This window comes from Mixophyes fleayi, chromosome 5, assembly GCF_038048845.1.
Source record: "Mixophyes fleayi isolate aMixFle1 chromosome 5, aMixFle1.hap1, whole genome shotgun sequence".
NCBI classification, from domain to species: Eukaryota; Metazoa; Chordata; class Amphibia; order Anura; family Limnodynastidae; genus Mixophyes; species Mixophyes fleayi.
In genome coordinates, this window is record NC_134406.1 from 249,094,586 (window position 1) to 249,109,144 (window position 14,559).

The 14,559-nt window shown below is 39.8% G+C and overlaps 1 protein-coding gene across 1 annotated transcript in view; it reads left to right on the forward strand.

Moving 5' to 3' along the window:
• Positions 1-14,559, forward strand: part of MATN2 (matrilin 2) — an 81,714-nt gene that overhangs the window by 33,060 nt on the left and 34,095 nt on the right. The window contains exons 3-8 of the mRNA XM_075213846.1: positions 406-975; positions 3,788-3,910; positions 6,327-6,449; positions 8,396-8,518; positions 9,041-9,163; positions 12,726-12,848. Of these exons, the coding sequence (XP_075069947.1) occupies positions 406-975; positions 3,788-3,910; positions 6,327-6,449; positions 8,396-8,518; positions 9,041-9,163; positions 12,726-12,848 (1,185 nt within the window). The remainder of the gene's footprint in view (positions 1-405; positions 976-3,787; positions 3,911-6,326; positions 6,450-8,395; positions 8,519-9,040; positions 9,164-12,725; positions 12,849-14,559) is intronic.

Sequence of the window (14,559 nt, forward strand, 5' to 3'; positions counted from 1 at the left end):
ACCCGCATGGTTAAATGGAGTCATCTTCTGACCAACTTTACCAGCCGGCCCAGTCAACAGCCGAACGATTCCAATTAGATGTTGGTAGTTATCAGTGGTCTTTTTGGGCCAATAAATACTGCAATTTGTGGCCAATTAGGTCTCACACCACAAAATTGATTGCACAATTTGATTGTATTTACTGTAGTCAGTTCTTACTAGTAAAGTGATAGACTGCATTGTCATGGATATTGGTTCAACCCAACAATGTCTGTCTCCATTATATATAGCTAGCAGTAATTCTGTTATGTTCTATGATATAAAGTATAATTAAATGAGTGATTGCCACCTCATATACAACCTTTTCTTCTCGATACTAAACCTTGCACATCAACAATGTTTTATTTGCATTTCTTTTCTCTTTAGAGGATGCTTGCCATAATAAGCCGCTCGATCTTGTCTTCATCATTGACAGTTCCAGAAGTGTCCGTCCATACGACTTTGAAAAAGTGAAAGAATTCCTGATCACCGTGCTAACGTTCCTCGACATCGGCCCGGACGCCACCCGGGTGGGGCTGCTGCAATACGGCAGCACAGTCAAAAATGAATTCTCTCTTAAGACTTACAAAAAGAAATCTGATGTTGAGCGCGCAGTGAAGAGAATGATGCACCTTGCGACGGGCACCATGACCGGATTGGCCCTTCAGTACGCCATGAACATCGCCTTTTCTGAGGCTGAGGGTGCGCGGCCGGCACAACAGTATGTGCCGAGGATTGCCATGATCGTAACCGACGGCAGACCACAAGACCCTGTGGCTGAGATCTCAGCCAAAGCTAGGAACTCTGGAATCTTGATATTTGCAATCGGTGTGGGCCGAGTAGACATGACCACCTTGAAATCGATCGGAAGTGAACCGCATGAAGAGCATGTCTTTTTGGTGGCCAATTTCAGCCAGATTGAAACGCTGACGTCTGTGTTTCAGAATAAACTTTGTGGTAAGGATATTCTTCTTTTTTTTTCAAAGTAGGAAAAATGAAAATCAATTATTCAATACAAGCCTGTTTAGAAGTAACTAGCATGCAAGAGATAAACATATGTTTGTGCACCTTTAAATACCAAAAAGCATGTGTTTGTTTCTAAATATAAAAATATTCAATACATTGGACATTATGTGGTTTTGCAATACTCCCAATGGATGATTCTTCAAGCTAGATGTGTATTTCGGCATTTAAAGATAAAGGGCCTGATTCATTAAGGATCTTAAATTAAGAAGTATCTTATTTCAGTCCCCTGGACAAAAAACCATGTTACAATGTAAGGGGTGAAAATTAGTATTCTGTTTTGCACATAAGTTAAATACTGACTGTTTTTTCATGTAGCACACAAATACTTGATAGCTTATTTGTACACTGAAATTTAAAGTTGATATTTGTGTGCTACATGAAAAAACAGTCAGTATTTAACTTATGTGCAAAACAGAAAACTAATTTCCACCCCTTGCATTGTAACATGGTTTTGACCAGGAGACTTAAATAAGATACTTCTTAATTTAAGATCCTTAATGAATCAGGTCCAAAGTCATTTTAAGGCTGCAGACTGATTTGTGTTGCTTTCCTTAAAGACTAGGAAAGTTCTATATTAAGATACCGCCTTAAATTTGTAATTGGTAATGCAAAGGCCAATGGATTTCACATAAATGGGAGAGAATACAGAGCCATCGTAAAGGCTGCGACAATCATTTCAATATATGTTTTTTCAATATTTACTGTTCTATTATTCCAGCTTATGGTGAGACCTTTTTTTGTGATCACAAGTAGGATTCATCATCATAATCATCATCATTTTATTTATATAGCGCCACTAATTCCGCAGTGCTGTACAGAGAACTCACTCACATCAGTCCCTGCCTCATTGGAGCTTACAGTCTAAATTCCCTAACATACACAGACACAGACAGACAGAGAGAGGCACACACAGACTAGGGTCAATTTGTTAGCAGCCAATTAACCTACCAGTATGTTTTTTGGAGTGTGGGAGGAAACTGGAGCACCCGGAGGAAACCCATGCAAACAGAGGGAGAACATACAAACTCCTCACAGATAAGGCCATGGTCGGGAATTGAGCTCATGACCCCAGTGCTGTGAGGCAGAGGTGCTAACCACTATGCCAACGTGAAAGCACATTAACTCTGGGTATTTTTAATTTAGGTTTAACACTCTCCAAAATATATGTTTGTTTAAATACATTTAACAGTGTTTACTTATGCAGTTTCCACCATTCTTGCGTACAATTGAGCAACTCTAGCAGTCACTGAGTTAAAGACTGGGGAAAGCTTGTTCTTTGTTAATTGTTAAGCGATTGATTGGTTTAGCCAACAAAATGACCGTCTCCTCTCTCTGTGTAGACAACAGGTAAACTGGTAACTTTTAATTTGTACCCATGATTAAGAGCAACCAGAAAAGTAATTTCACTTTCATTATGTTCCACCTTCAATAAATGCAGATCAGTATGTTCAGTTCCTAGTTAGAAACATCTGCTCAACCATTTAAACCATCTGGTGTTGGTTGATTGTACGGAAAAAAAAGTCTGCTGGCTTGAGTAACAATGCTGTGGATGTTTCAAGATATTCACCGTGCAAGTACAATAATATCTTCCTTAGCTAAGAGATTGCTCTAAGTTCTTGACATTAACTAACCCCAAACTAAGTATGGGAGGTCTATCGGAATCCTGTGATTCCGTGCAGACCACATGCACAGTTCTATAACAAATGGTCAGTCCCCTGGAAGACATTCATAACATTGCCACCAAAAACCACAAGAATCCCCTTTGTTTTGCAGCAAATACGGCTGTTATTTCAATAGACGGGAATCGGGCCCTAGGGATTTGTGGTTGATTTACACAATGATTTACAGTTAACTCCCGCTATGGAAACAATCCAAACACTAAAGTGAAGATATGAACTTCAACTAGAATAACCAACACATGAAGTAATGCATGTTAAAATAAACATGTTAAAATAAAGCTCAATAGCAAAAATCATAATAAACAGGGTAGCACATAGTCAATGACTCTGGAACTAGCGCTAACTGATTTGTGTAAACTCCACACGTACGATTAAGTGAATATTATATTTAGCTTAGGGAATATTTATTGACATTTGCAGATGCAATAAATGAAGTGAATGTAGATTTGGATTGAATGCACATGGTTAGTGTATAGACTGACATAGGAAATGTGTACCTTATATTTAGACTTTTGATATATGATAGCCATCATAGACATGAATGGGTTTATGTTAGGGATCCCATGTGTTCTTGTTTTTGCTACCAGAAATCCGAAACTTTGAATTTTGGTTTTACCAGTATTGAGACTCCTTATGGACAATTACCATGATTAGCTAGATTTTTCTGCCACCAAGACTGTTTCGACAATGATACCAGGTCCACCTCTCCTCACAGGTACTCAGCAAACCTATTCTACCACCTGAGTACCTTCTTTTATCTTAACTATAGTGGTAGGGAGTTGTCATCACCTATGTCCTTGTGTAGTCAGAAGCTATGGGGCTCAGTACCCACTCGGAACCGGTGCCACTTAGACTGGGCTTTAGATCTCCCACACCAAACTTCCAGGACTTTCTCATCAAACTCTACCACCACTTATGTAAAGTTATGTCTTGTCTGTTTATCTGTTTAATGTGCAGTTATGTGTAGCATTAAGGCAATAGCTTCAACAATCAACATTTGCTTATTAGAGCCTGTATAAATATGTTCTATGCTCTCCTGATTATTACCCTTCACTTTCTTCCAGCTCCTCATCTCTGTTCTACAATCACGCATGGCTGTGATCACTTCTGCATCAATACGCCGGGCTCGTACATATGTAGATGCCAACAAGGATACCTTTTGAACCCTGACGAGAAGACCTGCAGCAGTAAGTCATATTGTTTCAACTTACTTTGAATGAATAGTGCAAAGCAGAGCTGGACTAAGAGCAAATAGGGCCCTTTCCAGGGTATCGCCTTTGGGATTGGGATCCCTATTTCCAAAATCCACTTTGCCATGCACATGATTATAATTGCAGCACCCTCACAAATTGATTATCGTTGCAGTGTTCTCACTCATTGGTTACCGTTTCAATGTACTATATATGGCCTGACACCTTGATTATAGTACTGGTGCCCCCAATCATTGATGATACCAGCACCCACACATGGTGACATGATTGTACCAGCAGGGAGGTGATGGAGCCATCATTGATGAAGAAATTTGGACTAACTCCAGAATGACTTATATTCTCCGATCTGGCTGATTGGTGGTTGGAGCCTCCTGGTCAGGGACTACAAGCACATTATTGGTTAATGTCAGAAGGATGTCCACTCGGCATGGTCACAGAGTGTATTTTTGTGCCTGCAGAAGTGATAGCAAGAGGGCCAATCACATCTGCATCTGAAGAGCTGATGTTCCTCCACCCAGCCAGGCAGTCTGGGTCCTACAGGGCTGAAGCCTATGTTGACTTCCTGGAACTGCCATCCTGGTGCAGAACGTAGGGCAGTATCGTACCGTATATACAGTAATTAGTACATATAAATTTGGGCATTTAGGTAACTGACAATTTTTGTAGTTTACAGAAATAATCACACACAAGTCAATTAACATTAAATAAATACAGGAAGCAATAATGATATCTCTCAAAATGTGATGTCAAGGTGACCACACCATCTGATATTGGGTAAGTGTCCTGATATTGCGGCATATGTCACCCCAAAACTAGCCCAATTGTTATTTGGTATTTTAAGAAATGCAGTTGCTATGGCCCTGTACTAGAATTTAAACTTATGGTGTACCCTAGATGTACCCTAGATTAATAAGATTATTGGGAATACATCCTTTAATTGTTTTTTGTTCCTAAACGAAATCATAAGGTGACTGTTACACACTGAACAAACACCATGGGGTAAATGTATGAACGTGCGGGTTCTTCAACACCCGCGTGTTCAGCGTGTTCGGCGATTAAATTTCACGCGGCGCTGCATTGTAAAGGGAAGCTTCCCTTTACAATGCAGCGCCGCTTGAAATTTAATCGCTGAACACGCGGGTGTTGAAGAACCCGCTTGTTCATACATTTACCCCCATGTCCTGTTTGCCAATTCTAGGTTGTAGGCAGGGATTGGCCTGCAAATTTCAACCTGGGGGTGAGACTCAGCTCAGCAGCCTTTTAGGAACACTTTAAAGGAAAACAAATGTAGGTAGCCCAGTGACCCAGCCCCAGATATACCACTATGGGACTGGCCCAGGGGACAGATGACCCCCAGCCCAGCCAGACTTTGGTTGTAGGAGCCCATGTAAATGATTTAAATACATTCTAAAGTGAATCAAAGTTCAACAATATAAAAAAAAATTAATTATAAATGAATTGTTGAGGAATGTGTAGGGGGTGCTTATTAGGAGGTCCTCTCTGTTGGGAAACTCATTTCCACCTGGCTTAGAATATGCTAGTTAGCCCTCACTGTTAGTCTCAGTTGTCCATACTGTACTAATAGTTCTGCTAAATTACCTTATGGGAGCCCCACAGTAATGGAATGAATGAGAGAACTGAAAGAAAGGAATTGTATCTGGGCCTATAGACAAACTTAATTATATGTATGGCCTTGCCCCACAGCAAGGGTCCACAGATGTCTTCTCAACCTTACCTGACAGCTTCTATGTAGGGGACTGCCCCTTGGGAAACCTGTCTCCAAGATTGGGAAGATGCCAAAAATGCTATGTCTGTGTAATATTACTGAACTCTGTGTTGTGAAAATAACTGAACATATGTCCCGTGATATTGCTCTAAGTCAGTTGAGAACTTTTGCATATCATGTTTTTTTCCACCAATAAAATATGGAGGTTAAGAAGCTGTTCTGAAGGTTTTGAACATTCTATTCACATGGAAATGTAGTTAGATGAGATTCATGTCAGACATCTCCAGTGTGAGCACTGTCACTGACTTCACTGCCGTAAATCCCTTCCTGATGCGTGCTTGTACAGAGTGTAACCCCACCCTTGGTATGGCCGTACTCATGCTATGTGATCCCGCGGTTTCTCCCTGTACACACCACATGCCATGAACCGCTATGCTCTCTGCTTAAGGCGGCTCTTTTCAAACGTAAGTGTTGGGTGGAGTTTCTCTTTAATTGTTTGAATTATTCATGTATTAATGTCAAGTGCTGAAGGGGTGAGAACATTATAGGGGTATCTCTAGCAGTCGCTAGAAGAACAAAAACATATTTAAAAATGTGATGTTATTTTATTAATTACTGCATGGTGCAGTCTATTGAGTGCATCTTTTATACCTTTCTCTTATGCAGCTCAGGACTTGTGTGCTACAGAGAAGCACGGCTGTGAGCAGATCTGCGTGAATACCCTTGGATCTTATCTGTGCCAGTGCTATGATGCTTATGAGTTGGCCAGGGATGGAAAGTCTTGTACTAGTAAGTCTTGCCTGCAAATTCTTGTCTGCAGTTGAGTCAGCATATTAATTGTAAATTGTTTGGACAGCACAGTGGCGCAGTGGTTAGCATTGCTGTCTCACAGCGCTGGGGCATGAGTTTGAGTCTGACCATGGCTCTATCTGTGTGGAGTTTGTATGTCCTCCCTGTGTTTGTGTGGGTAGTGTACCCTCTCACATTCTGAAGACATACTGACAAAAAGGGGATCAGTGTATGTGTCTGTGTTAGGAAATTTAGATTGTAAGCTCCAAGGGAGCAGAGATTGATGTGAATGACTACATATTCTCTGCACACCGCTACATAAATAAACAATAACAGTAATTGTTTCATATACAAGAAATGGTGTAATGTGAATTAGCAATTTCTCACAGATAACATTCCAGAACTGATCACTTTGGGGCTCATTTAGAGTTAACGTATTTGCGCACTAATAGGTCACGTGCAAATAAAAGAATGCTTATAAATGTATGTTGAGTTGCATGTGTCTCAAGATGTGTACAGCTCAAAAACAGTAGTATTGGCACCAGGCGTACAAATGTGTATACTTACTCCTAAGGTTGCTGTAGAGATGTGGCTTGGCAGTGTTAGTAGTAAATTCAAATTACCCTAATTGTACACAATATTATAATGTTTCATATACACAGAAGAGAATATTGTCTGGATAATAAATGTGAAACTTGCATTTTCGATATGAAATGTGATAAAATACACAAACCTCTACATCCGTTTACTCCGTTAAAAATAAAATTGGGAATATTTGCTCCTGCGGTTATTCAAATGGAAATGGAAATTAAGTAATGTGAGTATACGGCCGTGACTTGATATAGTCACGTTGCTAATGAATTAAGTACTATCAGCTGGAGGGGTAAATACATAATCAGCCAATCAGCAGCTGCTAGATAGTCATCAGCACTGAGTATCACTGCATAAGCTCCCCAACAAGAGACACGCCTCCTAAAAGGTATGTCTGGGGTACGTCCATGTCTGTTTGTCACATGACCACACTGTGACTGTACACAGTTTACTCTTGTCCTCTCCTGCCTATCCCATCCTGCCTCTATAGGTGTAAGGGGACATAAGTCAACGCTAAGCAAAAATATAGATATGGGTGTATTCGCATACATTTTTGGTACACATGCAGAGTATGGAAAAGCATATCATCCAAATAATGGGCATAAGTCCTACTCTAAACAAGGCCTATCTATCTATCTATCTATTGTTATGTTGATACTTGAGGCTGCTCTGCAGTCTTCTTTCACCATTGTTGAGAATTAAACGAACAATGTGCATCAATACACATGATCATCACATACTGTCAGTTCAAACTTAAAGAAGATTCTTCTGAAGATATTTCATTGGCGGTTGTGGTTTGACTAAAGAAGTGATTGGCAATTGGCACCACTGCCATCGCTGTCTGAGCAGTGGGTGAACGCGTGTGCAGTAAGGTTGGTTGACACCTATGTGCCTATGTACCAAGACATGGCACTGTGTTCACTACGCAGCCAACACAGCGTCAAAGGAACTCAAAATAGGAACCATGGATCCCTATTGAAAAACACAGTAACTATCCCCACAGTGCTTCCACCGTTTTAGACATTATGAACATGTCTACATTCTGACTGTCGACCTTATGACTGTAGACATTTTCACCGTCAACTTTTCATACTGTTATTTCCTGCGAAAGGTGAGCTGTCCTGAAGGTACAGACTGGTTAGACAGTGCAGTGCACCATGTAGTTCAACAGTTGGGGACAATAAATCTTGTTCTGTCATTCAGACAACGTTCCAAAATAGTTTAGTTAACAGCTCTATGTATCTCTTCGCTTTCTTTCAGACAGACTCCAAAATATTAAAATCAATTTTACTGCTTTATTTTATTATAGATGTATACGTATTTTTTTTTTTTAAAATGTTGTTGTTTTTTTCTAGTTGTAGATTATTGCGCCTTGGGAACCCACGGTTGTGAACACGAGTGTCTTAATGCTAACGACTCGTACATCTGTCAGTGTCGCCCTGGGTTTATTCTGCATTCCGATAAGAAGACTTGTCGCAGTAAGCATACTGTAGCCGTCCTTTCCTTCTGCTGTGATTTTCAATGTCAACTTATAATTAGAAACGGATGTGACAATAACACTGTCATTTTATTCTGCTGTGCTCAGTCTCAGATCTTTTGGAATCAAGTTCTGCTATGTAGATAAGAGTCTGTTCCTGCGTAGAGTTAGAATTGTAGTACCTCCCACTACGGAAATCTGATTGATTAATATCTAGAGAAACAAGTGTGAGATGTAGAAGAGATTCCTAAAATGCCCAGTGATCTCTGTACAATGCATTTCTTGGGGTAAATGTATCAAGCTGAGAGTTTTCCGGCGGGTTTGAAAACTGGAAATGTTGCCTATAGCAGCCAATCAGATCCTAGCTGTCATTTTGTAGATTGTACTAAATAAGTGATAACTAGAATCTGATTGGCTTTTCAAACCTGCCGGAAAACTCTCAGCTTGATACATTTACCCCCTGATGTCTGTTCATTCCATATGCACAATGCATTATTGATGTATGCTTGTTTATTTTGCTTAGGACCAGATTTTTGTGCCCTGTCTCGTCACGGCTGTCAACACGAGTGTGTCAATACTGATGAGTCCTTTTACTGTAGATGTCGACAAGGGTTTTCACTTAATCCGGACAAGAAAACCTGCACAAGTATGTTTTTATATCTCATATAGATATACAGTGAATTCATTGTGATTTACTTAATATTTGTGCCTTTTAAGAGTATTTCACCCCTTCTTCCGAGACTAGTATATCAGTGGGCGTCCCGCCCCTGGATGTGCGATGTGGGAGAACATGACAGAGGGTGTTCCGCCATACTGACTGTAATGATAACCTTTTTCTGATTGGACAAGGGCGACCGCTGCTCACTAGCCACAAAGGGGCCTGTTTTCACGGCACATACAGGTGTAATAATTAGGTGCCTATTTATTAAACCGTAAACTATGTGTAAATGGCTTTTTCCGTGTAGTTTAGACATTTTTTAGTAACCCTACTATATAACAATAGCCTAATGCAGGAGATATAATAGATATCTTCTGCATTAGGCTAAGTTTTGCATTATACCGCAGTACCCATAATTTTCAATGGGGATTGCGGTCTTTAACAAGCTCCATAAAGCCTAACTCTTTGGAGTTAGAGCCCAATGGTTAACGCCATCCAGGGGGAAACGCGGGATTTTTAAGGGGGCCCCCCCCCCCAAAAAAAAATAATAATAAAATAAAATATATATATATATATGTGGCCGCGCATGCGCAGCAGCTCCATTTCAGCTATGCTGAATTGTACAGCAGCCGCGGCGCTGTCAAAGAAGCGTCCGTGGAAGTGCTGCGGACGCTTCTTTGACAGCGCCGCGGCTGCTGTACAGTACGGTGCTGCTGTGTAGGGGCAATGTTTAGCGCCCATTCGTTTGCGGAGGGGAGGGGTTTCTGGAGAACCAGAACCCCCCCTGCGTGTGCCCCTGCTATCAGAAGATAGAGTTAATCTACCCTATGGGGAGTGCATCACAGGAGAGGGATCTTTGGATCCCTCAGCGCAGTCATCCCTCCAGTTACTATCACAGAAAGTCTCTGCGCACCTTAGGTCGCACATGCGCAAAGCTTCTCAGCGATAGCGACCGGAGAGCAGAGACAGACAACTGGAGTTTTAAGGTACGTGAAGTCATTGCCTGGACAGCGCACCCAATAAGATGAAAGTTTTTGAATAAATAAATAAGAAATGTCATCTATCATCGCTTCAAGAAGAGATGATAATTAACACGGCAAAACCTTGTTAATTAGTATATAGGCCCCTTAGTGACTTGCACTTTCGAAAAGGTCTAAATAATTATGAATAATTTCACCGGTAATCTTGAAAATTGATCTGGGAAACATACACTGGTAGACATTTCTAAAAAGAAGTTTCGCTTATTAAAACCGTGCAGAAACAGAACAGCGGAAGCAGAAACAAAGGAGTGTAAACGGCACTAACATAAATGCCGTACATTTATAAAGATTGTTCTGACAGTTGATGTTTATCAAATCAGATGATTTTTATGACCTATTATTAGGGGTGCAGATGAGTAGTGGCCACTCTATACATTATATTATGTATATTTTTAATGTGTTTGTCGGTGTAAATATTTGTTATTCGGGATATAATCAGAAGAAAGGAATTTATTAACCATGTCAGCGCTGAAAGTTGTCTTGTGGGATTGGAACAATGCGCAGACTATGGTTTCATCTGTATTACATTACACTTCCTCGTCTGGAACATACGATTCTGGCAGGACATCTTCAAGTTTTGTTGCTGCAGTTAAGAACATTTCGATAGAATTGTGTTAAAAGTGCAGGGTTAGTTGAAATAAACAATGAATAGCTAAGGTCATATTAGAGATATAAATAAGTGATTGTCCGATTCCACAGCTGTGGTTCCAAAGCACAAAAACTATTTATTGAGATGCGAGGGGATCACATACTTTTTACACAATAATAATAAGGTGCAGGAAAAAGGGAAGAATTAACAGGACAAAAATATCACCAAGACTAACCTGCACGGCTAGCCTAGCACAAGAGTTTCACTAGGATAATCTGCCTTCCAATGGTCAAAGTAGTACAATTTATTCACCGGGATAGGATCATATATTATTGCCAACATCAATTTCAGGTACATGGGTCATACAAGGACAATGGTCATTGTTACAATGTTTATATTAGGATAAGAACTAGTGAATTTAGCACAGACGATGAGAATTGTGCACTAACCAAATACAATGTTGAATGTAGAATAGTGAGAGGCGATGGAGAATGTTTAACATCCCAATGTTGAAGCTGGACAAAGACTCAGTTAGTGAATATTGGTACAGATTAAGTATATCTCATGTCTAAGTTATTATTGGTATTGATTATTTTTGTGTAAATACCAAATTTAATGAGAGAGCAATTTTCATTGTCCTAAGACCTCTTTGATGAATGGAAGCCTTGTCATTAGAAATGCCTAGGCATATCCTATTGCAAAAATGAGTATCTATGGGAATATGATGGAACAGTGATATTAATGCAACAATCAATACGGTTACATCTCGAAGCAGTTGTGCACGACCACATTAGCGATGACATGCCATAGTCTGGTCGAATTGCAACAGCGTAAACAATTCAAAAGCGATTCAGATTGATTGATTTGACCGATAATTTAATTTATCTTTAACAGATATCACCATCTATAAAAGGAATATTTAATAAAATGATATCATTGTAAATGATTTAAAATGCCCTAAAATAGTTGCATTTTTTGAAAAAATAAAATAAAATAAGAGTTCTGTACATATTAGAGAACTTTGTAACATCCCAAAAAATATATACATAATATTATACTGTAAAACAACTAGGGAGAGAGATAAAAGAAACACATGGTTTATGCACAAAAAAAAACCAAAAACACGTTTTGTTTTGCAGCAGGGAATTACCCTGAATTGCAGGGGATGTAAAGTGCAGACTTCGTTAGGCATACCTGATTATGTTGGTGCTCATGGGCCTCTAAATAATCCAAAATTGCCACCAGCTTGTGTAATAGCCACAAAATCAGCAGTTTAGGATCAACAAGGAAAAGTTGTCAGAGGGCAGTGTAATGTATGGTATACCCTACTTTGAGATTATCTTTGGCATTCATGTCACTATCAGTTTATTTATCCATGAAATGAAGTAGAAAGGATCAGGTCCATTTAAAAGCAGATGTGGGGTAAAAAAAATAGTTCATTTCTGTAAATGACCCCCGGTAGGTGGGAACTTACCAGCACAGTAAGCAACGTTGATCATCTTGCTATCTATATTCTTTAAATTCTGGGTCAGCTTAAATTGCCACTAAACGGTAAAGTAGCAGAGAACAAGAATTGGTCCTGGGAAGGTTCTTCTGTTGCCCTTCAGACCAGATATCCCTTTTCACGTTGGCCCTTTTCTTAGTCATTTTTGACTTTAAACCAAAAAGAAATCCAAAATCGAAGTTGATGACGTCATAGTGTGACCTATTAGTAATAGATTAACATTCTGATTGGTCAGTGTGTACATTGCAATATGTCATTAAATAAAGGACAGAACACTCAGCGAGATTGTGTTGGAATGTTGGCATTCCTGCAAGTGTGAAAAATACAGAACTACATTTATTAAACCGTTTTCCCTGTATAAGTTTCTTCTTACGAAGACAGCAGATTTACTCTTCTCCTTGTTTTGTCTCATTCCAGAGATTAACTACTGCGCACGGGGCGATCACGGATGCGAACACGAATGTCTAAGCGCTGACAGCTCATTTGTATGTAAATGTCGGAAAGGCTACACTCTGACCCGCAACGGGAAGACATGCAGGAGTAAGTTGCTATAGAGACATCATATCTCCTGAAACACAGGCACTGAGGGCTACAGAAAGCAATTACTGCAATTATGCAAGGCAGGAAAACACAAATGAAGTCAGAATACTTCAGCTGCAACGTATATATAAACATTGTGATACTGATATGTTGCAGCTGTCTCCCTGTAGTGCGTTAGCAGGAGGGTGAGGCACATACAGTGTGTTCCCAGCGGCATAGTCCTTTTCATATTTTTATTACTGTAACCTTCCGAAAGAAAATCAGTTCTTGTTGTTGTAGATCACAGCATATAGGAACTAACAAGCTATATTTTAAAAGGGAATTGCACCCCAAAATAACATCAGCAAATACTTGGTGTACAAGTAAAGGAAGTGCACAGTAGACCCACCTGTCCATCATATACAGCCCAGTGTCCGCCCAATACAGCCCAATGTCCGTAATATACAGCCCAATGTCAATCACGTAAAGCCCAATGTTCATTATGTACAGCCCAATGTCTATCATATACAGCCCAATGTCCAGCATATACAGCCCAATGTTCAGCATATACAGCCCAATGACTTTCATATATAACCTAGTGTCCAGCATATACAGCCCAAAGTCCATCATATACAGCCCAATGTCCATCATATACAGCCCAATGTCCATCATATACAGTATAATCTTATGCCAACAATATGAAGTCCCAATATCCACCATATCCAGTTACATAGCCCAATGTTCATTATGTACAGCCCAATGTCTATCATATACAGCCAATGTCAATCACATAGAGCCCAATGTTCATTATATACAGTCAAATGCCTATCATATAGAGCCCAATGTCTGTCATATACAGCCCAATGTCCGTCATATGCAGCCCAATATCCGTCATATACAGCCCAATGTCCATCATATACAGCCTAATGTCCATCATACACAACCCATTGTCCGTCATATACAGCCCAATGTCCAGCATATACAGCCCAATGACTTTCATATACAGCCCTATGTCCATCATATAGAGCCCAATATCCATCATATACAGCCCAATGTCTATCATATAGAGCCCAATGTTCATCATATACAGTCAAATGCCTATCATATAGAGCCCAATGTCTGTCATATACAGCCCAATGTCCGTCATATGCAGCCCAATATCCGTCATATACAGCCCAATGTCCATCATATACAGCCTAATGTCCATCATACACAACCCATTGTCCGTCATATACAGCCCAATGTCCAGCATATACAGCCCAATGACTTTCATATACAGCCCAATGTCCAGCATATACGGCCCAATGTCCAGCATATACAGCCCAAAGTCCATTATATACAGCCCAATGTTCAGCATATACAGCCCAATGTCCATCATATACAGCCCAATGTCCAGCATATACAGCCCAATGACTTTCATATACAGCCCGAAGTGGCCCAGGGCTAAGGTATTTTGATTATATGTCGGTGGCAAAACTTTGTAGTACTATGTGATAATAATGCCTATATTAGTGTTTTTGTTTGTTTTTTTCAATAAAAAATAGTAATTGATAGTGACAAGTTTACTTTAATAACTAGGCCCCAAGGAATTTATTACAATCAAAATTTTGTTATATCTCCAGCAGTTCTTTAATCTCCAGTCAATTTCATGATCTAGACATTATTCTGAGCCAAATCTAAAGAGTATTTACAGGATAAACAGATGCTAAGGTTTATTGAAAATAAAAGTCCT